The 25,740-nt window shown below is 44.8% G+C and overlaps 1 protein-coding gene across 2 annotated transcripts in view; it reads left to right on the top strand.

The window, feature by feature from the left end:
* LRBA (LPS responsive beige-like anchor protein) overlaps positions 1-25,740 on the top strand; it is a 2,244,423-nt gene that overhangs the window by 317,861 nt on the left and 1,900,822 nt on the right. For both annotated transcript variants that reach the window (XM_078676915.1, XM_078676916.1), the window contains exons 14-16: positions 1,048-1,216; positions 2,006-2,085; positions 13,585-13,647. In XM_078676915.1, coding sequence (XP_078533041.1) covers positions 1,048-1,216; positions 2,006-2,085; positions 13,585-13,647 — 312 coding nt within the window. The remainder of the gene's footprint in view (positions 1-1,047; positions 1,217-2,005; positions 2,086-13,584; positions 13,648-25,740) is intronic.

Genomic DNA, 25,740 nt, shown 5'->3' with positions numbered 1-25,740 from the left:
CACCATATGTATGTTGCAAAGTCACATTATGCTTTACAATGGTTTGCTATAATGAATCTAAGTCTGTGAAAAACTGAATACTAGTACAGACCGCCCTGAACGCCTTTGCATAATTTGCTCTTTCCTGTTTTGTCTTGTTCGTTGTGGGTCACAGGCTGTGCCCACTTGTGTATAAATGTTTGCTATTTGATCTAATACTTGAAATTCCAAAAATAAATTTCTGTCCGGCTGGACAAAGGACATATATACTATCTAGTGTATGTCTATTTTATGTTTGATCCTAAATTTACTAGGGTCCTCTGTTCTGTATAATAGACTACTGCCCAAGGACCCTAGTGCTATTCCTTTTGGGTTTCCCTTGTTTTGTTTAAAAGCCATAAGTTAGTCAGTCCTGTTATATTGAGCATAAACTTTGCCACAGGGAATAAAATGCAACACAGACACACTTTTCTCTGAAGAATTCCTGCCTAATCATATGTTGTACTCAAGGCAATTAATAAGTGGGCAAAACCAAAACCTTTCCTTCAGTAGCTATTCTTAAAGCTCTTTTTTTCTGTTGGTCACATAGGCACTCGTTACTCCTGTGCTATCAAAACGGATCTTTTGGTTTGTTTTTGGGGGTCTTTATGGAGAGAGTAAGGCTGAATGCTCTATTTGCTGTGGATAGGTGGCCTGATTTAGAGTTTGACTGGCTGTTACTCCACCACAAACGTGACAAATATCCAGGTACCCTTATTATAAGTACATTATATCATGTGGTATTTGTAATCGAGCTGACGAGATATCCGTCACGTTTGTGATGGAGCACCCATCCTCCAAACTCTAAATCAGGTAGTTAGTTGCTCACTTTGACCAGCAGGAGGACTGTATGAACAAGATGCCATCGCTCTTTCTTAAGATAGGAGCATGTCCATTGCCCTCAAAACAGTCTTCCAAGCAGAGAAAACAGACAAAGCTTTACTGCCCCACCTGAAAAGGTAGCTCTTGTGTGTGTTCCCGACTGAAGGTGTCATACATTTTTCACTTTTGTCCCTTTTGGCGCTGCAGGTTCAGTTGAGTCTCTACACTTACTTGTCTACGGACTTCATTGGCACAGTCAACATATACAACGCCATCCGAAGGGTCGGCACCGTGCTGCTGGTCATGCACACGCTGAAGTTCTACTACTGGACAGTGAATCCTCAGGACCGGAGTGGGATCACACCAAAAGGTTTAGGTACGTTTAGATGGTCTTGCCCTATCACCTTCGAAGTTTGTGTGATAAGATTCTGAAATCTAGACAATACGCCCCAGGCAAGAAGAAAGGTCAACCAATTGAACCAATACAACAGTTGCAGTCGACACAGAAAAATACCCGTGGGGCAGGTGGAGAGGGTGCGTGGGGGGGGGAGGGATTACACGAGGGGGCCAGCAGGAAGCATACAGGGAGATAATGATAAAAATGTTTTTTAAAAACCACTTACCTGGTGCTGCCGGCAGCCTTGCGCTCCTCTGATGCAGTTCCTGGTCAGCATTAAGACTCCCATCCAATCCCCGTGCTGCTGTCCAGTATGAGAGCATCGTGGGGATTGGCCTGAGCGGGCTTGAAAGACGCTCGCTCAGGCACAGGGAGTCTGTGCTGTACAGCTGGGTTGGGGAAACGTAAGTGCGCATGTCAGTTTCGCCAATACAAATCATTTTATGAGCCAGTGTAGCATCTCGGGACTCGTATTTTATTTTTTGTAAGGAATGGGTTTGAAGGCTGGCTTGAGAGCAGTATTTGATTTTCCTCAAATTACTTGCAGCCCTCGCGCAGCATGTCTGACCACTGCCTTTCATGATCCCTTTACAGCTTTTCTTAGGATTTGTAGATAGCCGGCCTAAGAACATATTTTATGATTGAAGGGGCACATTTAATTGTTTGCGTGCTTTCGTGTTTCGTTGCGCTGCACTTTTAACTCATTTATTCATTATCTGCTTGACATTTGCAGTAATTTAGTGCCATTTCTTTTCTTTTTATGTGAAGACGGCCCTCGACCAGATCAGAAGGAAATGTTCACGCTGCGAGCATTCTTACTGATGTTTATCAAGCAGCTGGTGATGAAGGTGAGTCAGAAGCTCGCAGAAAATACATGCGCATGAAACGGCTCTCCTTGTTGTCTAGGCGTTTTCAAACTTTTGTTTACAGGAGCCAAGATCTGCCTAGTTTCAGGTTTTTGACCTTCACATAGTTTGCAGAAGTTTCCAATTTTCTTTCAGGTATGCCCAGCATTGTTTTCGTTCTTGAGTGTTAGTTGGCGCTGAAACTCGAGGCACCCTTTTTCACACGAGCATTGTGAAACTTTCCTGTAACTTACAAGCAAATCTGCTCAGCTTTTTCTCGTGGTTGATTCAACACGTGGGAGTGAATAGTACGTCACATTACACTCCAGAACAGAATGTTAAACTGGGACATGTGATATTAAAGCATCACTAAATTCAGATTTTCCCGGGAAAGCCAAACTCTCGATGTACTTTTCGACTTGTACATGTTTTTCATCGTTTTTGTGAGAACTAAAGGAAGCCGTAAGAAAATAAAAAACCTCACACCTTGTCTTGTTTACACCTAAATCTGTTTTGTCATTTTTGTTTTCCATGAACGTGCTCCTCTAGCCAGGTTTCTCCTTAGGAGAATTCTAGCTACCATAAACAACACAGTGTGCCTTCACACGGCTGCACTATTTTTCTATGTGCCATTTTAATCAAAAACATGATTGAAAATATTTGCTTATGCCGCTCTGAGCCGGACTGCATACCAGGATCACAGACGGACATCTTGGCAACGCTGGAATCTAGCGTGTTTTTCAATTCCTGTACACACTGCAGCGGAGTTCAGTGTTTGTGCTAGTGTCTGGGCAGTGTTTTCATTGGCATAAATATCCCTGGTTGATTTAAGTGGTCTCATTTTTAAGAACTTGCGACAAAACCAAAGTTGTTCTGCTACAGTTGCTTTTGTCATGTTCTACCTCGTTTTGACAACCCATTCTTTCCATGAGGGGCATAGATTCACAGTGGCCTTCTGTTGTTTTGCATCTTGGTTCACCAACATAGATTTCATGATTTGCGAAGAAGAGAACAGTAAGCACGTCATAGCCTTTGTCTTTGACATTTCACACACAAACTAATGTTTTTTTAATTGCAGAAACCTCTCACTACTTTGTAGGTCTGTGTAAATGCCACCTGTTAAGTTTGTCTGACGTTTTGCTGTGTCCTTTTCAACCTACTTTCCCTAAATGGTATCATACGTAATTTTGTAAATTACATCTGTAGGAAGCTAGTTCTCTATACAGTGTACTAAATCGAAGTACAGTGTGAAGAGTCCAGTGGGTCCCCAGTTGGTTTAGAGGCAAACGTAGGAAATACTAATGCTCTCTTTTGTGGTAGTGTGGGTGAGCAGTTGGGCTTATCAGCTTGTAGTGCTAAGCGTTTGTTGGACTCACAGACGCAATAAATGAGAAATCCAAGACCAATTTAGAAAAACAAGTATTGACAAATGCATTAGGTCTTGCCTATGTGATTAATAATAAGCTCTTTTTTGTTGTCAGTTGTAGTTTGCTGAGTAGTTGTACAATACAAGTTACAGAAAGTCTGTTAAAGTGCTATGACTTGTTTTGTTTATGTACAAAAAGCCCATATATTGTGTTACTAGTGATGTAGTGCGGGTTAGTAATAGCAACATTTTGAAAAACGAAAGTGGGAAATAATATAATTAATTGATCTAATCGCAATATTATGTGTTAAGAGGAGTTCTGACACATTTTGGGCCTGGGACCGCTGCGCCTGCTGCACCATTCAAATCATGACCATATTGCCTGTAAGGTAACTGCACTTGTGAATGCTTATTTAGTAGTAAAATATAGCACTAATCGGTGTTCAGTGAGTTTCCTAGAGCGTTTGGCCCCTGTGCCACTGGACCTGCTGTGCCATTCAAATCATGGCCCTAATACCTGCAAGATAAACTGCGTTTGTGTCTGCCTGTTTAGTAGTAAAATATAGCAATATTTGGTGTTTAGAGGAGTTATGACAACTTTTGGCCCCAATACCAATGCACCTGCAGCACCATTAAAATCATGACCTTCGTGCCTGTTAGATAACGTCACTTGTGACTGCCTGTTTAGTATTAAAATGTAGCAATATTCTGCATTTAGTGGGGTCCCTAGAGCTTTTTGGCCCGTGCCGCTGCACCATTTAAATCATGACTCTGTTGTCTTCAAGGTAACTGCACCTGTGACTGCCTGTTTTGTAGTAAAGTATAGCAATATTAGGTGTTTAGTTGGGTGCCTAGAGCTTTTGGTCCTGGTGCTACTGCACCTGCTGCACCATGCATATTGTTACCCTATTGCCTGCCAGATAAATACACTTGTGACTGTCTTGTTTAGTGGTAAAATGTAGCAACAATATGGCTTTAGTGGGGTCCCTAGAGCTTTTAGCCCCAGAGCCACAGCTCCTGCGATAGGGTCGACTTGCCTATACAACATGTAGTGCTGGCCTATACAACATGTAGTGCTGGCAGGCATGGCACAAACAGTCCATGGTGCTGTGAGAAGTTGGCCTGATATATAGTGCTCACTATTCTAGTGATCACTTTGTATCATACCAAACAACCCTTATTGATGATTGGTTGTAAGTCAACCTTTCAGACCAGCTATCCTAGTAGCATGGACACGAGCAGTCTTCAGGCTAAACTCTAGAGGGCGTGTTAAGCCAGCTGTTTTACCATCACATATACCCCTTGAACACCAAGTGAAAGGACACCACACAAGTTGTTATAAAAATATAGGATATTTATTAATAACAGTTCTACCCTGAACTCTTTATGAGTCAGGGAGCTAAGCACAATACAAAACTCTTACGAAAATACTTCAAGTTGCACAATTTACACAAATGCCCGAGGAGCACGAAAAACCATATACTACAAAAGTGGAATGCGAAATACTAGCAGGTAAGTAACAAGATCCAGAGGCTTCAGGGTCGCTAGGACTACACTACTGAACCTTAAGATTACGAGCAGGAGGCCTAGGGAGATCGTGTGCCGAGTGTGCACTCTCACGCGGGATGCGGGACAAAGTCTATGGATGCTAGATTTCGTAAAGTTAGTGTTATCGGACGAATCCGACTAGTTAGGCTGAAAACGAAAAAGGATCTGGACACTTAGATAGTGAACCTACGTGGGAGCACCGAAATGCTCGAGTTACCTAGCCCAGGGGCTGCGTCTGCATAGGGTTCAAAAGACGTCGGGAATCCTCGTTACAGTCTATGGAGCCTGAAAGAAGAAGTTGCTGGCAGGCGACCAGTGATGAAGTTCGATGGGATCCAAGCCTGGATCGGAGTTGAAGATGACCTGAAAGCAGAGGGGACTCAGTTCTTGATCACTAGCCAGTGATCAGATGGGCACCAGGATGACACCGGATGAGGGCACCTCGACCAGGTGAGTGGGCGACGCTTGGCTCTGCAGTCTCTCGGACCAGGAGGCGTTGTCGGCGACCAGGATGGAGGGGCGAGCTGTCCCACGAGGGTGTCTGCTGTCGGCGCTGCTGAAACCAGGATTGGAGCAACAAGCCTTGGCAAAGGCAATCCCACGCAGTGGACTCAAGATGGCGTCTGGAGTGGACCAGGTGGGTCCAGGGTGCTCCTCTGTTGGAGGGGAGCAAGGGCCAGTCTGGAGCAACCAGACCAGCTGTGAAATCGTCGTGGTACGTCGTCAAGAGGGTCACTAGCCAACGGGCAAGTGACCGGACAACGTGGCAAGCAGCAAAGAAGCAGAAGGGCCCCACGCAGATCTCGTGGATGCTGGGGGGCTGGACTTCGGTGCTGGAGCTGCTTAGGGTTAGGGCTTCTCAAACCCCAGTGCACTTACTCGAGGGTCTCTCGGGGGTTGTGCTGGAGAAGCGTCGTGCAGGTCTTGAAGATGGCCGGTCCCACGGGTCTCGTCGCACCCACGAATCTCAGCTGTGCTGGATGATGTAGGTAGAGGTCAGATATGGCAGGGAATCCGGGTCTCGTCGAGCTGGGCAGTCTGGATCCAGAGGATGGACTTACAGCAAACCGCAAGAGCTTCGATGGTGCCTGCTGGTGCAGGGTGGCTACTCCTTAGCCACAAGGGAGAGTCTTCAGAAGAGTCAAGAGTTCCTTTCCTGGAAAGTAGTTTAAAGATTCAGAATTATCTAATTTGGGAAGGGGGCCTGCTCCTAACTTTATACTAAGAAAAGGGGCTGGCACGCGACTAAGTCCTGCCCTATGGGTGGGACTAGGAGGGGGGTGGTTACACCCCTCTCCTTTGTCCGGTCTCTCCCCAGCTCAGGGGCTGGTGTGCCCCAGGAACTGGTTTGAGCCGGCATATGCACAGTGAGCACCGGGGTGCCACTTGCAGTCACCTTCCTTTCAGCCCTGCCTACCTGGAATACACAAAATCCTGTCTGGGATGGTGCTGGCACCGCCCCTGACAGGAAACCCTTTGTCCAGGCCTCCGTTGCTGGAAGGACTCCCAGCAGCAGGAGGGCAGACTTGTGTCTCGGTGGCAGCATCCATTTTGTGTAGCTGAGGCTATGTCTGGCTTTAACCGGGGTTCACAGTTACATACATGTCGTGTCCCTCTAGAAGGGTGGAATGCTAACCCCGTCGCCAGAATTGGCGAGGGGTTAGTATTCCAATTCGTATGACACCTTACTCGACATGTTTTGATAAAGCTATACCAAAGTTAGCATTTATCCGCGAGGATCAAATGCACTTAAGAGTATATGGTATAGCGTTATCATGGAACAGCTATTTGGACTTGGTTCCGCAAGCTGCAAACGGGCTCAGCTCATGCCAGAGCACCATCTCACATAATTCCAAGCACTCTGCCTTCAGGATTGATAAGGCCTGCCATAGGAGTGACTGATAGGAATATATGTGTCCATTTTAGGGTTAGATATAGGAATACTATATCTAAAGCAAAGGGTGTTTACACCACCTTGCCCCAGCTGTCGTGCAGCCAGTTGTGTCTGTTTGGGTGGCCAGCCAGGGGTGGCATAATACATGCTTCAGCCCCTGGTAGGCCCTGGGTACACCTATGCCCTGGATACCTAAGGTATGCTGTACAGGGACTGATAAGGTGGCCCAGTACCAATTGGTAAAATGCACCGAAGGTACATGGTTGTAATTTAGAGAGAGAACAGCTAGGCTGTGGGTCTGATTAGCAGGCCCACAGCCAGGGAAAGTCGTAAATCAGTGAAGCAAAAAGCAAAAATCTGGGGTGGCCATGGGATTGCAGACCCCACTCTCCTACAGGTGCCACCCTAGGGTCCCCTCACCAAGGCCCTGCACTCTGCCATCGCAGACTGCGTAGCTTCGTGCAGACAAAACTGAAGAGTCGATATAGCACACATCCCTGTGTGCCATGCCCACAGACTCTGCCTGGGAAATAAGTAAGACACCCCTCTAGCAGGCCTTAGCCCTAAGGCAGGGTGCACTATATCTCCTGTGAGGGCATATCTGCATAAGCAAATATACCCCTGAAATATCCATGTCGATTACTGGATATTGTAAATGACCAGGGAAGCCATAATTCGGTACATGGGCTGGAATTCTGTGGAGAAGTGTGGCTCAATGGTTAGAGCGGCAGACCCTGATGCAGAGGTCTGGCCCGGGACCAGGGTTCAATTCCCACCTCGGCGGGTCTTGGGCTCAATTTCCTCGGACCTGATCATTCTCGCCTCGGTGCCTATTCTAATCATGGGTCCCACTCTGCAACTCTGGGCAATAGCTTGCTTAATCTCCACAACTGCCCTACAGCGCTGGGATGCCTGGCTTCACCTAAGGGGTGCCCAGGAGTGGACATTTCACAGGGAAAAGCCAGGAAGGGTTCCACAGCGGTATGCGTACAGCACCAGGACACCCCATTTGGGGTATAAGTGCGCTTTACAAGTACAAATTTCATTTTATTCACTGGTCGTTAAGAATTCCCCAGCTCCATGATGGCTTCACTGGTGTATGGGATGTTTGGTACCAAACACCTCAACATAAAAAACCTGCACTGATTGCAGTGACAGATTTATTACAAATTGGACACAGATGACCCCTTAGAGAAATCCCCTGAAACCTGCCAACCATTAGTATGGTCCCCGACTGGCCTAAGCCAGCCTTCTACCACCAAACAGTGTTCTGACCTCATGGGGTGAGTCCTTGCACACTCATAGGTCGAGAACAACAATGCCTGTCCTGTAGATGGGCATTGTGTATCCATTCCTCCTTGTCACCTCAGAGTGGCATGGACTCTGTCCCCTCAGCTTGCAGGTTCTTCACTTCCAAAACCCACCCTTGGATTCCTCCGGACTCCTTCACAGTCTTCTCCAGAGACCTCTTCTTCGAAGGCTCCCATTTTTGTCTATGGCAGGTTCCGATGTCACTTCACCCTTATGAGCCTGGCTTCCCTGGTGCAATTAACCTGGTTCCTGGGGCATCCATGGGTGGGGTGGCTCTCCAACCTTCTGTCTTCCAATGGCTTTCTTCAGGGTCGTCCTTCTTTAAAACTATAACCACAACTCCTCCATTGACTTACATTGGACACACAGCTGTGTTTCCACTCTGCACAAAGCCTCCGTGGGGTTCCCGGGTACTTACCGTGGGTGGTTCCTTGCCCCATGCTCCTCTGGGTCTTCTGATTGAGGTACCGTTCTCCTTTGCAATTTGCATTCCAATTTCTTTATATATGGTTTGGTCTCCCCCTGGAGACTAGTGTTTATTTGTGCTGCTTACCTGATTATTGAAAAGTATTTTTGTGTATTGTGTTGATGTGTCCAGGTATGAGATAAACCAATGTTTTAGTGTGGTGTAATAAATATACCTATTTTTATATTAACACTGTTGTTTCTTATTCATTTAACTTTTACCATTGATTATAGTTTGTAAAACAAGCTGCTTTACACTTCTTCAAGATGAAGGATGCTCTCCACAGCTACCACTTTGCGAGCTTTCTATTGTTATCAAAGACCACTAAAATCAACATAAAGGTTGCCTGGATTATGGGAGGGTTCTCCACCCAAACCTGTCAATGCCCTGTCTTTATGCATGGAGATTGAGTGGCAACAGTTTACTTGTTTAGACCTTACTCCCAAAGTCTGCAACGTCATGTTGGCAGCCAGGCGTTCCTGCACCAAGAAAGTATACTCCTGCTATTGGAAATCATTTGTGGCATGGTGTGCAAAAAAACCATTTAACTCCTTTCTTCCCCCCTTTCTGAAGTTCTACGTTTCATTCTTTCCCTTGCCCTGCAGAGATCTGCTCTGGGCATTGTTAAGAGATATCTTTCTGCCTCTTTGCATTTGCCTGACCAACCCTCCTTTTTCAAATACCCTTCAGTCCATAGGTTTCTGAGGGGTCTTGTTCATCTTTTCCCTCCTTCACCATTTATCATGCCTCAGTGTGACCTTAATTTGGTCTTAACATTCATGATATGTGCTCCTGTCAAGCTCTCCATAATTGTCCCCCCAGGTTACTTACGATTAAAACAGCTTTACACGTGTCTATTACACCTGCCAGAAGAGTGAGTCGGCTGCAGGCCGTGCCATCAATCTGCTTTACCTCTCAATCTATCCTGACAAACTTGTGCTTCACACAAGAGCCTCCTGTCTCCCGAAAGTGGTCACTCCATTTCTCATAGGCCAATCCATCACACTGTCTACATTTTATGCACCTCCACATCCCTCTAAAGAAAAGGCGTGACTCCACCATCTGAATCCAAAAAGCGTTGTTCTACCTTAACTGCGTACAAGAGTTCTGGGTGGATGACCAACTCTTTGTGTGGTATATTGGTGCAAAGAAAGGTCGGGCTATGCAGAAGCGGACTATCTACATATGGGTCATGCTGTGGATTAAAATCCATTACGCATTGGCCGCCAAGACTCAACCTTCTGAAGACTTGTGAGCTCATTCCACCAAAGCTAGAGCTGCAACCACTGTGTTAGCCCACGGAGTTCGGTCCTGGATATATGCCAGACAGCAACGTGGGCATTCACCAGACATTACTGCTTGGACAGTCTGGTCTGTCGGGATGGGCATTTTGCCAGTTCAGTTCTGTAGGTCTTCCTTGTTTGAAACTGGTCTGCAGACTCACCGCTTGGGATGATATTGCTTGGATATCTATTCAGTTGCAGAATTTTCAGCTAGAAGTCGCTATCAGATGATCAAGTTACTTACCTTCGGTAACGGTTTATCTGGTAGAGACTATAGTTAGCCACAGATTCTTTACCGTCCCACCAATCCTCCCTGCTCTGCTAACGGATTTTTAGATACATTGCTGATCCCTTTCATGGTCCTAGTTTTCCACCTCAGTGGTCAGTGTTCTTCATGGTTCCGCGCTACTGACAGGGAAAGTCGGGAAACAAAACTGATGTTGGCACACCTGGGTGGCGCCTAGATAGGTGCAGCGGACGACATTTCAGGCGAGGACGAAGTCGACGACACACATGGAGCTGAGTGGCGCCATCTACCGACATGCAGGTGTAGTGCTCACAAAAAATCTTCCGGGTCAATCAATCAGTCAGTCTCTAGTTTAAAGCGCACTACTAACTGGTGAGGGTCTCAAGACGCAGGGGACGGGGGGTGTAGCTCTGGGTTAGCCAAAACTCCATTTCTTGAGGTTCTTCCTGAAGGTGTGCTGATTAGGGGCGCGTCTGACTTTGAGACATTGATGGGAGCTCGTTCCAGGCTTTGGCTGCAATGTAGGAGAAGGACACCAGTCTGACACCTGGGAAAATTCTATGGTAAGGAATCTGTGGCTATATATACTCTCTACCAGATAAGGCCTTAGCAAAGGTAAGTAACTTGTTCTTTAGGTGAATGTGGTGGTACCAGTCTACCACGGTACTAACACCCTTTATCTTCTTTTTACTGTGCCCTTACCTCTTTGAGCCGGGCAAGTTTCTTCACCCTTTTATTTCTTCCATCTTAGATTTTTTTAACTTTACTCAATATCCACCAGTTCACAACCTAAAACATAACCCCTTCTCACTCATTCCTCCTTACTTTTGTCCTCTGCCCTCTTTTAATCCTTTTAGGCTAATTCAGAGATACAAACATTTTGGCAGGTGCAAAAAGTACACTCTGGACTGTGACCGAGAGCCGTGTTGAAGTATTTGGGGCTACAGGTCAGAAACAGAATGTGCATGTGGCACAAACCTTTTGGCCCTATTTCACACCGCCTTCTTCTTCTGAGTCAAACCTCTATATGCTTAAAGAGCTATAACTCCCACCGTTGAGTTTATCAACTGTGATAAGAGTGTCATACTGTATTTTAGTTAACATCCTTTTTCCATTACCTGGAGTTAGTCTTGAAGGCTCACTGTTACTCGATTGAACAGTCAAATTTAAAAATGGGAGTGCCTTGTTTATCCAATGGGTATTTGAATAGTATGGGACATCAATGCTAAACAACAGTACCCACTGCAGATACTGCCCAGTAACATCGAACTGCTCCAGTACCCAGAGGAAAGGCCTCCCAGTCTCCAACATTTCAATACTTTTAAATGAAAAGAATTGAAGAGCTTGACGTTAGGCAGAGGTTCTGTTAGGTTAGTGAGTACTGTAAAAACAGAAACTTAACATGACCTGCAGCAAGGTGGGCCATTTTTTAGAGGTTAGCAAACATGACCACCTCAACTTGCCATGAGATATGTGGTTCAATTGGTAGGTTTTAGTCCTGATTCTAGGAGACTTGACATCCAACTGTGTAAACATTGAATTAAAAAACATTTGCAGAGAGCCCCCAAAATAGTGTAATTTCGTTGAGGAGTGTTCTCCCTGGGCTTCTCCATCAGATCATCCCACTTCGGTAGTGGCTGAGGGAGCAAGCTGGATACAATAAAAGCAGAACAAATGTGGATTTTAACCAGGCAAAATTACTTTCTAATTTGAATGTAGGCTTTTGACAAATGTTGCTCTCTGAAGGTCAGCTTTCCTTTCTTCCAGGGAAAGTGAATCAGTTTCCATTTATCCATTAAAAGTACCATATGGTATTTCTTGCACTTATGTTAATATTGCATGCTTTATAAAAAAAACACATTAGTACTTAGTCTAAAAATTCTGGCTATGATCCTAGGATCAGGATAAAACTGTATGGCATAATTAATCTTCCAACGCATCTGCTAGTTGCAGGAATTGGATTCCTGAAATCAGACAGTTGCATGTTCTTACCAACAGTAAACCTGATGAAACTCAGGCTGTCTCATAACCCCTTCTTGGGCATTTAACTCAGAGACAGGCATTTAACTCAATTGAACTTTTGTTAGTCTTCAGGTCTGATTCCTTCTTCTTTCAGACTGCTTTGCTGTAGCTTTTCACATTCATAAAGTTCCTAAAGTGACTTTTGATGAAGACATTTTTGATACAGCAGCCTGTTAAGCATTTTCACTTAGTAAATAAAGTTTGGCTCCTTAAAGGCACCTCACTTATGCAGCTGTTCCTAGTGTGAGGTGCATTGTGGCAAGGTCTTCACTCCTGACCCCAACGCTTTAAAAGCATTGGACCACATTTCCTGATTGTCAGTGTTTCCTTCAAATTCATAGACTTTCTTTTCTTACATGGGGAGACTCCCAAGTACTATGTTGTTGTTTTTTCTTTCTTTAGTGTCCTACGAGACTACTCTATGTGAGTATTTTCTGCATTGAAGAGATCCCAGTCACTACCCTTTTGTTCTTCCATGCATACTCGTTTCCCCACCGCCTCTAGAGTCCCTTTCCTCCATACTTGTTTTCTTTTCTTTTTGCTGGCCTGTTTTGCCTCTCCCTTCCTTTTGTGCTATAGTCTTACTATGTATTTTTTTTATTTGTTATTTAACTTCCTGCTTCTGTTTTGGATTGCTCCTTCTGCCGCTCATCACTTTTGTTCAAGATCAATCATTAAAATCTGATTTTAACTTGGACTACATTCTTGCATTAACAAGTTTGTCTTTTTGCCAACAGTTTATCCTTTTTTGTATTAACCTATCGAGTGAGCCACTTATGTCCATTGTGCAATTTAGCATTTTGATATACATGAAGTTATTCACTCAATGGGTTAGTAATCTGTGACAAGGCAGTGTAGGGTTTATTTAAATATATGCAGTATTGGTATTTCAAATTGTACTATTTTACGTATGTTAAGAGATTGATTCACATATGTGTTGACTTTTTCACTCCTGCCCTAGGTTCGGTTTATGTCCTGTGTTTTTTGCTTTTAAAATTGATATTGCTTTAAAAAAATATGCCACTTCTGCTATCAGTTGGGCTATTGGCAAAAATGACTTTTTAGCAGGACTGCATTTTGTCAGTTTTCATTTGTAAAAATGGTTGTGCAAGCAGCACCTCTCCAAAAACAAGCAATGATTAAATAGTAAGGTGCTAATTTGTGTGCAAAGCTTAACATTGACAGTAGTACTCTTATTCAAGAAAAAGTTCTGTTTTTTCCTGAAAGCTCACCTTCATGCACATCTCCAAGCTCTGTGTGTTTTTTAAATCTTACTATTTAATGCGAAGATTGTTTCTTACATGAAACTTACTTGAATGTGATCCTATCCTAATTTTGAAAATGTATATTTTTTTTAATCCCAAGGACTATGGTGTGAAAGACGATGAACTTCAAGCAATTTTGAATTACTTACTAACAACTCATGAGGTAATACTGAATAGAAGATTTAATTTTCAATTTTTTAAGTTAATAAGACAATGTCTTACTATTGGGAGGAGCATTTTATTTGATTACAATGTGGTTCAGAAACAACCCAGTCCTGAAATGTAAAGCATTGCACTTACTCCTTTTTTTTCTTAAATACTGTGTAGCAAAGAATTGCTAGAGAAAATTATATTGATTTTTCTTTTACTGTGTCTCAACTAAAATCTTACTGTTGGTTGTTTACTTCATTATTGCTGGACACTTTCCAAGTAAATGAATGTAAAGAGTTGTGACAAAATATCACATAAACTAATTTTTAAGCTAAAATGGGAAGAACACCAAAATATTTTTAAATAGAGTCCTTTTTGTTACCATTTTGTTATTCCTTGTTTGATCTTAAATTTGACTATAGTTTTTTAGAACGCAAAAGCACTTTTTGAATGTTTTTGATGGATATGAAACAGCAAGTTGTTTTGTTAAATTTCAAAACATGGTGGCAAGACAAAAGTTCTGGTCCAACTTTCTGCACAACCAGCAATATATTAAACAATAAACACATTTTACCTCCATGTTTACACATCTCTATTCCAGACATCTTTCTAATTATTTGCATTTACATTGTGCAAACAAGTCTGCAAAGCTTCCTGAACCTGAGATGCACTTGAGCTTTATAACACCTTAATGAGACATATATCCGTCATTAGGAAAGAAAGTGGTTAGGGGGATCTGGCTAGTTTCTTAATTTAGTTAAAATAATATTTTTACAGGAACATTTTCTTGACTTCAGAAAAAAGAAAGTAAATTAGCCAAAACATCCATCGCTCAGTGTTAACAAGAACCAGTAAAGCAAAGTCTCTAGACAGCAAGTCTGCTACTTGGAACTTGTGTATAGTCCATGAAGTCTGCCTACTTCATTTGTTTTCTTTGGGGCTCGGAAGAAAGCATCAGACCATGTAAAATTAAGCCACATCAATTATCAGCCTAGCATGATTATCAACTACCACTGTCTCTTCAGCTAGGGTGATCCTCCTGAGACCTGAATTGTGGGCTACTTACGCTTTTATGTGTGGGATATCTATGCTTTTAGAAAACAGCAAAAAAGTAAATAAACAAAGAGAAGAATCAGATGAGGGAATAACATTTGCCATTTTTGCTTTTTTAAATGAGCTTGGAAACTAGGAAAATAGGTTTTATGGTAAGTCAGAGCTCCTCAAATTCCCCTTGATATAGGGTAAACCCTGATAATGCAGGGTGCTCTGTTGGTTTTAAATTGTTTTAAAGAGTTTATATCCCCACTAGTCAGCAACTTTTAGTACCTTTTCTATCTTACTCTAGAATCGCATATTCTCCATTGCTTAACTTTATTCAAAAGCTGAAGTGTACAGTGTAACCTGTACAGTATAATCAGTTCCATAATCCAGTGTACCCAACTGTCACAAAAAGGGAGAATGAACTAGCTTATGGGGTTTCTTGATAGAAAGTAGTAACTTGAGTGATAACAGTCTTTCTGAGAAGCACTATGTCAGACATTTTATTTCTGAAACTCCCAATTTGGGATTACTAGAAAGGATCAGAGAGGAAACAGATATAGCCGCAAACCATGTTTAAGAAAACACTATGCTATGAACTTCTAGGGTTCTGAGGTCCTAAATGACTTCATAATGTAGAGCATGGCGACCCTGACAAAAGAAACGTGTGCTTTATTACATAAGTTATAATTTATCTGCTCACTTTAAGAAAATGATAATATTGTTGTTAATGTCGAAGTTGAAATGCATAGCGTTGAGTGATTCAGACAGAAATATCATTTGGATTGATCAAACCTGTAAATGTTTTATGTTCTGTTGGACTTAATTTCTTGAAACAATTGGGTAGGGAATAAACTATGTTGACTACTCCTTTTTGTGGAGGGGATACACACATTTTTTCCAAAGGCTTGCTTAATAGTGCATTCTATTTTGACTTATAATTCTTTTGATGTTCCTGTGCTCTAGAGTGCTGTTTAAAGATGAAAGCTGCAAAAGAAAGCCAAACAGCTATAATATTAAACCCATATCCTCCACACTGTGAGTGACCTGGAAGTGGAAGAGAATTGGGATTGCTCGTTGGATCCGCAGGCCGGGACAGATTATAAGGCGTTGGAATCCTTTCATAGTTACAGAAGAGTTTGTATGCCAAAGCCTGCCATGTTTAAAGTTATGAGAACCAAGAACATCTTCAGTCTCTTGCTGTGCAGGATGACTGGGTCCTTAGATAAGTCTGTGCCAAAAGCTATGCACACAATCCCAGATCTTTTGCGTTTAGCTTTCAGCTGCATAATGTGAAAGATCCTGTGTGGGATGGAAGGAAATGGATTTGGACTCTGCAGTGCTAAGAGTGTTCCAAAACACGAAAAGTCCTTGGAGTGGCCTACTGCCGAAGCAGCAGTCAGAGGGCCAGATGGGCTTGTTGAATTCCTGAAATGGGGAGAAGCTGTTAACAATGACACTGAAGTAAGAGTGAATATACAACAATAACACAAACTGGCAAACAACTGTTTGAAAAGAGAACTACTCAAACAGTCAAATATCAAAATATGCTCAAATATGCCCTGTGATATTAAAGGGTTAGGAAAGCTACTATGAGGCCTATTTAAGCAGCTGGTAAACCTTTGTGACAGAGATATAGATCATCTTGGGGAATAAAGGATGACTCCGAGTATGCCATAAAGGCACCCTGGTTGTAAGATGTAGTTTTACACACGAGGGTAACCCGTTAACACCAGAAATTAACCTCGGGTAATTTATAAATGAAACGCAACAGTAGTTCATAAAGCACATAATTAAACATGAATTAGAAATTATGAAAGGCACAGTAATTGTCTTGGTACAATTAGTAAATATTAACCCCATGATTGTTTTTACAGGGACAGGACATTTATTTTTTCACCTTTAAGTAATGTTACTTTGATTTTAAGGGTCCCATACCAGTAGCATGATTTTCGCAAATTATGGGATTCATTTTCAGAAAAGAACTCCTCGAAGAGCCCCAATACATGGGAGCCCATTTGGTATAAGTAGATGCATTGCTTTGCTTACAAGGAGAAAACCCATTAAAGAAGCATGCCACGCAAATGGGAGAGGACTTCACATCCTTTGTACAGGAATTCCTGGGAAAGAGAAAGTTAGCTTTTCAGTTTAGTTGGGGGGGGGGGGGGAGTCGTCAAACTTTGGAGTTTTGATTATCTAATAGGGGAGGCTGTATGACTGACCTTTTTTTTTTTTAATCCTCATACTCTTTTTTTTGCTGGTTGGTTATGTTTAGGGAAGCAGACCTATGACCTGTCCCTGTATTATCACTTTGTAGTTGTTCCACAGGGTTTATGCTCTGTCCACTGAGTCACTGTTTTCTTCAAAGTATCAGTGGGTGATCTCTCGTAAGTTAACAGCAAGCCATTGGCTCCTAAGTTACCACGCTCTTAGACTCCATCCCTGCACCTGGAGTCTAGATTCCAGGCCCACTGTCACGAGCAGTAGTGAGTAGTTAGAGATTTCCCTTGCCCAACAGTCGCCCCCTATAATTCGTGAGAGTTCTTCCGTCAGGACAACAAATAGTACAACGTGGTGAAAATGTGATGTGCCCTAGAAAAGGTGCGTGTGTTCTTGTTTCACCCTCCTCTCCTAACGTTCTTCCTGACCTATAAGTTTCAGTGTTCATAACCTAATTAGAATCCACTGTGATGATGTGTTGAGTTTAGAGTGTCTAAATGAAGTGTGCCTATCTTCTCCTACACTGTCTTGAAGGCCCAGGAGACTTAGACACTGAACAGTGTACCAATACAGTGTGTACATACATTGTGTCCATGTTTCTTAAACTGCTGCAAACCAGCCATTCGGGTACAACAAAATCCAGTCTGCTTTAAAGGGGGATTAATTTGCACATCATGATCACCACCTCCCCTCGAGCCTGTAGTGTGTCCTTCACTAGCCAATAAAGTGCATTTGTTGTTTGCCACGAATCAGCACCCCATTATGTGGGTTTCTTAGATGAGCAAATCTGGCTTTACTAATCTGATGTAGGTATCATCCTACCATGGTCTGCTCAGCCTAGTGATGTGCCATGTCATGCATTTAAAGGAGGCTTTGCGAGCTGTCATTTTGTTAGCCCCCACCTCACCAAACTTCCTCTCCAAGATGGGTCCGTATCTTTTATTGCTTGCAGTATTGTCAATTGAGGAACCTGGTGTCAGACTTGCTGCAAAATGAATGTTGGTGGTGGGGCATATATACCCTTTTTGCCTCAGGACGCCTAACATGGCTGCATCTCCCACCACAGTTACTGCACTTAGTTATCTCCTCTTTATTTTCTGTCCTGAACCTCCATCCAGCGTTTTCTTTTTTGCGTTTTTGGGGTCTTTGTAGTCTACTCTAATATGTCAAGTATTTTCCAGGGCCCTCCTAAAGAGGCATCTCACTTTCTTCGTATCACTGCCCATGTCTCCTCACCTATGCTGGCTCGTAATTTGTTGTCATGAGGGTCACCTCCTTACACATCTCATTGAGGGTAAGCATCTATTTATTCAGCAACCAGGTTTCTCCTGCTATCCACCACTAAGGTGCTTCAAAGTGGGTCCTTTCATAGTTTGCACGTGGTGCCTAGTTGTCTTTCTCTGATATTAGAACTCTGTCTCCCCATCTTGCCTGACTCTATCCTCTGTGGTAACATATAGAACAATCTTTTGCCTGAAAACCTATCCATTCTTGGTCGCTGTTCCTCACCAACCTCTGCTCCATTCATCTGGATTCCCTTTCTTAGTAGTTTCTGTAACTTTTTTATTCCCAACAGAGCAGGGCCTTTCAGTGGTGATCCAGCCTTCATTCAGAGTTCCTCATCCCAGGCAACCTTTCACAGGCCAAGCATCGACCAGGGGACCAGGGATACTTCCGCAAATTGTCCCCCTTCATTCAGTATCTTGATGTGCCCCCCACTACCTGCCACATCCCACAGGTTTTCTATAATCCTTTTCTCTCTGACTGTCCGTTGGCTGCTGCCAGTCTTCTTTCTGGGCCACCTTTAATTTCGGTGTGGCATTCTGTGCCACCTGTCGGGCTTCTCCGTCTTAGTGTTGGGGGCCCTTGGGGGTTTGGTATCTTCTGGGTGCTCCCCGCACATCCGGCCACTAATCCTCCTCATTGACGGGTACCCCCAGTCTGGACTGGGACTAGCTCTCACAGATCCACCTCTCTAGGCGCTTATCTCTGGCTGGACTCTCCCAGGCCCGATAACTGTCCTCCCGGGCCCCAGCAAGGTGGCCGATTGGAATTTTCCTCAGAATTCTAGTGTAGACATGGCTCCCTCTGTGCACACCCTCAGGGATGGAGTGGGTGCTGCTCTGTAATATCAGATTGTGACCGACTTTAATCCTTTGCAAAAGAGAAATAAATGTGAGATGTTCAGCGTGTAATAAAATGGAAACAAGAAGGGGATCTCTTTTGTGTCACTCGCTCTTACTACCAATCATTTACGCTGATTTTGGATGCTATTGTTGGGTACCAATATATCTTTAATTCCAATCACTCCACTGTCTAAACACTGAACACAATTGTATGTAAAGATGCCTAATTTATTTAAAATAAATGTTTCCTGATACAAAATATTCTTTCTGTAATTCTATCATAATAAAAAATACATTAAACTCCATACATAGAAACATTATCAATACACTTCATCATTCAATAAAGTTTAGTATAAAAACACAAATATATAAATAAAAAGCAGTATCATGAAATGTACTAATTGTTGCACATTCGTATCAGATTGTCAGATGTTCATCATGGACATTGGAGCTCTCAAGTCAATCCATACTTGCAGCCTAGATTCTTTTGTTCACTGATGGGATGCCCAAGTTAATACTTTCAGAAGAGCATTAATGGATACAGCCTTTCGAGATTGTACATGTTTCATAAACCGCAGTTTTAGCACAATTCAAAGAGGGAATCAGTCCTTATCCATGAGGTGCTCAAAGAGATTTTCCATCTAGGCCATGATTTACTTTTCTTTAATTTGACCCACATGGCCGGTTTGTGTTTATCAACTTAGACAGGGTTCTCTTCCAGGGGATCCTCATCAATAGTCATAAGCATTAGAATATTCCCACCCATGCGCGGGACCCCGGAAACAATATATTATATGTGCCCCACATATATATAGAAATATATATATACATATATAAAATAAGCAATTGCAGCCAAACAAAACAGTGGAGTTGGAATATGCTGTGAAGAATTTCCACCATACATTTGTATTTGCATTAAAAACATGAGAAACAACACCAATGCTTGTTTAGAAACTGTTTTAATGCTTAGAAAGCAGTAGAAATTCTTATAACACACTGTAAGCATATACAGCTCCCAGGCTGCATTGCAAATACCCAGTCTAAAAAGGCTGGAAAGCTAACTTGTAGCTGTATGTACTAAAACTGACGCCGTGCCTTTAAGGCACCTCTGCCCCTAGCTTCCCATCATGCCTCAGGGGTTACAGTTAGGTCAGTTGTTCTTTCCGGCTCCTTCAGGAAGGACCCTGGTTACATAGCTCCACACTTTTCTGCCTTTTTCAGTCAGAAAATCTTCTAAAGAACAATTTTTTTGATTTACTTTGACTTTTAGCATCAGTGTCAAGTAAATAACTGCTTAACAGTCAATTTTTTGTGAGGTTTTCCTGTCAGGATGCCCACTCTTTTTGATAAATGTCCTTCTTGTGGCCACAAGAAGGCAAAAACAGACTCTCATGAGGTCTGTATTTTATGCTTGCCAGAGGATCATGATCCTAAAGTCTGTTCACATTGTGAAAACCTGTCTGAGAGGACTCTTAAAGACAGAGAAAGGAACAGGCTCTATGGTCCGGCTCAGAGATCCATGAGAGGAAGATCTACAGAGAGGAAGAGTTCAAAGAGACCCAGAACTCCCTCCAAAGGCAAGTCAGAGCGTCCATCGACCTCAACGCCGGGCTCGGCGCTGAAAAAACAACTTCTGATGGACAGTTCTAGAGAGAAAACTCCGTCGACGTCGGGACCGGCGTCGAGGAAGAGACCGTCTTCGAAAAGAAGTTCACCGACGACGAAGAAACGACGATCGGCGTCGAGAGAAGCGTCGTCGAGAACATCGGCATCGAGACAAAGATCTCCTCCGCCGTCGTCAACTCGGCGACGATCGGCGTCGAAGGACAGGTCTCCATCGTCGTCATCATCTCGACGACGTTCGACGTGGAGACATAAGTCAACTCCGCCGCCGTCAACCAGGCGACGGTCGGCGTCGAGAGACAGATCACACTCACTGTCGCATCAACATCGACAGGCTTCTAAGAGCGTGACACCTCCGCCGACGCCTCCACGGAGACGTTCGATGTCGAGGAGCAAGTGCCCCATCAGACGCTCGCCGTCGAGGACATCGTCGACGGCGCGTCGGCTCTCGACGTCGAGGATGGCTGATCCTCCGTCGTCGCCACGTGTCCGGTCGACGTCGAGGGCATCGTCGACGACAGGACAACGTCGTCCGACATTGAAAAGGCCATCTCCGTCGCCGGCAGACCAACGTCGGTCGACGTCGAGACCTCCGTCGACGGCAGCACAACGCCGTTCGACGTCGAGACCTCCGTCGACGGCAGGGCAATGCCGTTCAACATCGAGGGAGAAGACTCCGTTGTCGGCTCAACATCGCCGGTCGACGTCGAGGGACCACAGGTCACCGTCGAGGCGTTCAACGCCAAAGGTTATCGCTCCGTCGACGCCACAGAGGCGTTCGACGTCGAGAGAAAGACTTTTGAGACGTCCACCAACGCCAGTGAGACAAAGATCACCTTCAGTGATTTCGACCATTCTTGTAACGCAATCTGCTTCTCACCACTCCTCCTCAGTTACCTCTGGCTCATCGAGGTCCTCTTCTAGAAGCAGGAGTCCAGTGCAACAGTCACCACAACGACGGTATATCACTCAGACAAGACTCTCACCAAGATGGTATGGTCCGTTGAGTAGTTGGAAGGATTCTGGAGCGACGAAGAGGCTACAAAGATATTCAAGCCCGCTCCACAGGTCACCTCTTCAGAGACTAATAGAGGAGGTAGACAGACCGGATCCTACCAGGCACCGATCACGCTCTCGGGAGAGGAGAGCGGAAAGGTCACGTACCCCCAGGATCTCCCGATCTTCACGACAATCCAGATCTCGAGCACCGAAAAGGGCGGAGAGATCGAGATCTCCCCGAAGGGAGCATCGGAGACAATCGCCTCGAGGGGAAGAACGATCAAGAAGATCTCCGGTGCGGAAGGAAAAATCTCATCACAGGAGAAGGAGAACTCCATCTTCTCCTTCTTCTTCTTCATCCTCAGCTAGAAATTCTAAAGGGGATTACTCTCCGACGCTGGCAGACAGCCCTCGCTCCAGAGCTTCCCCGATGGACGACGTCAACACGTATCTGGACGTCTTACAAAGGGGGGCTCACAAACTAAATATAGAGATGGCTGTTCCAGAAGTGTCCACTACTGTGATTTTTGAGACCCTTCGTCCCAAATCATCTACAAGGCCTTTACTCCCATTGGTTCCAGGGATATTGGATCCAATAAAAGACGTTTTCCTCACACCAGCAACGGTCAGGGCGGTACCGGCACGTATTCAGAAGAAATATAGGCCTGCCGAATCAGACCCTATCTTTGTTAAGGGAGAGCCTGCGGCGGACTCAGTCATTGTAGCCTCAGCTAGAAAGACTCACACTGTCGCCCCTTCTTCTTCGGTCCCGCCTGACAAAGACAGCAGGATGCAAGATTCTTGGGGACGCAGGGTATGCAGCACAGCAGCTTCATCCCTGAAAGTCTCGAGTGCATCAGCTCTTCTGGGAAGGTACGATAGAGCACTATGGGACTCCATGGAACGATTCAAGGAGAAATTGCCCAAAGAGGACCAGAAAGATTTTGAGGAGACAGTGACGGAGGGCTGTTTGGTGGCTAACCAAATGATTAGTTCATCAGCAGATAACGCCCTTCTGGCAGGACATGCCTACTCACATGGGGTATGTGCGAGGAGATCCTCCTGGCTGCGTTTAACTGGTCTCAAGCCAGATGCCCAGCAGCGCATCCTCAATCTGCCTTTTTCCGGATCTTCACTCTTCAGGGAGCATGCCGATCAGGAAATGGCCCGTATGAAGACGGAGTTAGACACAGTGAAGGCGGTTGGTCTGGAAAAAAAGAAAGGGCCGTTCAAACGACGCTTCAAGACCAATAAGAACCGGGGAGGCCAACAGAGGGTTCAAACCCCTCAATGGTCTCAAAGCAAGCCACAAGGAAAGCCTCAATACAGAGGAGGAAAGTCGGGTGGAGGCAGAGGCGGACATCTTCAGTCCTCTACTACGCCTAGAGGAGGCAAAGCCTGAGCAGTGGCTTCCTCTGTCACCGTTACCCACTCCAGTGGGAGGAAGTGCTTCACAACACCTAGCAGAGTGGGTCAGCATCACAAAAGATCGGTGGGTGCTGAATATACTGCGCAATGGATATGCGCTACGTTTCCGGAAGAAACCGCAACCGATTCCTCCAAAAAAGAATCGCTCGTACCAACTAAAGCTCCTCAAAAGGGAAGTAAGCGTCCTCTTAAAGAAAAACGCAATCGAAGAGGTACCTCCATCCCAAAGGGGGAAAGGAGTGTATTCAAGATATTTCCTAGTCCCCAAAAAAGACCAAGAAGGCAAGTTCAGACCGATTTTGGATCTTCGACTCCTCAACAAGTGGTGGTCAAAGAGAAGTTTCGCATGTTGGCACTGCACCAAATATGTCCTCATCTACAAATCGGGGATTGGATGTGTTCAGTGGACTTACAAGACGCGTACTTCCACATTCCCATTACACCAGGTCATCGAAAGTACTTGAGGTTCCTAGTAGGGAACAAGCATTACCAGTACAAGGTACTCCCCTTCGGTCTCAAATCCGCACCAAGGGTCTTCACCAAATGCATGGCAGTGGTAGCGGCATGTCTTCACAAAAGAGGTCTCTTTGTGTACCCATATCTAGACGACTGGCTCTTGAAGAGTTCGTCCCATCGTCAAGTCACCAAAGACTGTCACCTATGTCTCCAACAAATGCACAGACTCGGCCTGCATGTGAACACAGAAAAGTCAGTCCTGCTTCCCACGCAAAGTATACACTATCTGGGAGCAGTTCTGGACACAAAGTTAGGAAGAGCGTTTCCTTCGCAGGAGAGACTATCATCCATGGGGCAGAAATGCAAAAAGTTGCTTCAGTCTCCTCGGCCAAAGGTTCGAGAAGTGGCATCTCTATTGGGTTCCATGGCGTCCTGCATCTTCCTAATACCGAACGCCAGGTTGATGATGCGGCCTCTGCAACAGTCTGTGGAAGACCAGTGGGACCAGGCGACAGGAGATTGGGAGGATCGAATCAACCTGTCTCAAGCAGCTTTGACCTCCATACAGTGGTGGTCTCGTCCTCGGAATGTCCTGCAGGGAGTCCCTTTTCAGCAACCTCTTCCTTCGCTGTCTGTGGTAACGGACGCATCTCTGGAAGGCTGGGGTGCTCACATGGGTCACCTTCAGATTCAGGGTCGTTGGTCGACCAACCTTCAGACATACCACATCAACATGCTGGAGCTTCGAGCAGTTCATCTGGCGCTCAAAGCGTTCCTTCCAGCAATAACAACGGACAAAATCCTGGTTCAGACGGACAACACTACAACGATGTTCTATCTGAACAAACAAGGAGGAACTCGATCTCGCCCTCTATCTCTGGAGGCCCAGACTATCTGGCACTGGCTTCTGGCTCGGGGATTGTCGGTGGTGGCAGTGCACCTCCCAGGCGAGCTAAATTCAAAAGCAGACGCGCTCAGCAGGCACTTCGAAGATCAGCCAGACTGGGTGCTAAACGACGAGGTAGTCGAAGAGCTTTTCCGTTGCTGGGGTCGTCCACACATAGACTTATTTGCGGACGACGAAAACACCAAATGCCACTCCTTCGCGTCCAGGTTCCACCGGCCAGGGACGAAAGGGAATGCTCTACTGTTGGAGTGGACAGGAATGTTCGCCTATGCGTTTCCCCCTCTGGCTCTGATTCCGAAGGTGGTGGCCAAGCTCATCAGATCGAGCATGGACATGATCCTGATAGCCCCGGATTGGCCGCGACAATGGTGGTATCCAGATCTGTTACATCTGACGCTGTGTCCACACAGACGCCTGCCGTGCAGGCCAGACCTGTTGAGCAAGATGAACGGGAGGATCCTGCATCCCAACTTCCCGTCACTGAACCTGACTGCATGGCTCCTGAGGTCTTACAGTATGGACACTTAAATCTGCCTCCGGAGTGTATGCATATCTTAAGAGTCCAAAAGACCTTCCACGAGGGCGTCTTATGCGTTCAAGTGGAAAAGGTTTTTCATTTGGTGTAAGGACCGTTGTTTTGATCCCACCAAAGGTCAAGAAGAGGTAGTCCTTCCATACCTCCTTTCCTTGGCTACATCAGGGTTGAAATACGCTTCTATTAGGGTCCATCTATCTGCCATAGTAGCGTACAGGAAATCACCTACACAAACTTCATTTTTTCAAGTTCCAGTGGTTCAGGATTTCCTTCAGGGGTTAAAGAAGGTCTATCCCCCTGTGAGAAATCCTTCTCCTCCCTGGGAGTTGAACCTAGTTCTCTCCAGGCTGATGTCGACACCGTTTGAGCCTATACACAAGGCCTCCTTGCAGCATCTCACTTGGAAGGCGGCCTTCTTGGTGGCAATAACCTCTGCGCGCAGGGTTAGCGAGATACAAGCACTCTGCACCAAGGAACCTTACACTGTGTTTCACCATAACAGAGTGGTAATGAGGGCTCATCCATCTTTCCTTCCAAAGGTGGTCTCGGATTTTCATATAAATCAAACGATTACCCTTCCTTCGTTCTTTCCTAACCCATCGACCCCAGCGGAGAGGTCGTTGCACTCGTTGGATCTTAAACGGGTACTAAAGTTTTACCTAGAAAAGACGAAGGGCACCAGAAAGACAGATCAACTCTTTGTCAATTATGGTTCAATAAGAACGGGGTTTGCAGCAGCCAAAAGATCCATCTCCAGATGGATTGTATCCTGTA

This window comes from Lissotriton helveticus, chromosome 2_1, assembly GCF_964261635.1.
Source record: "Lissotriton helveticus chromosome 2_1, aLisHel1.1, whole genome shotgun sequence".
Classification (NCBI taxonomy): domain Eukaryota; kingdom Metazoa; phylum Chordata; class Amphibia; order Caudata; family Salamandridae; genus Lissotriton; species Lissotriton helveticus.
Note: the sequence above shows the minus strand (reverse complement) of the source record. Positions and strands in the feature narration are given on the sequence as shown.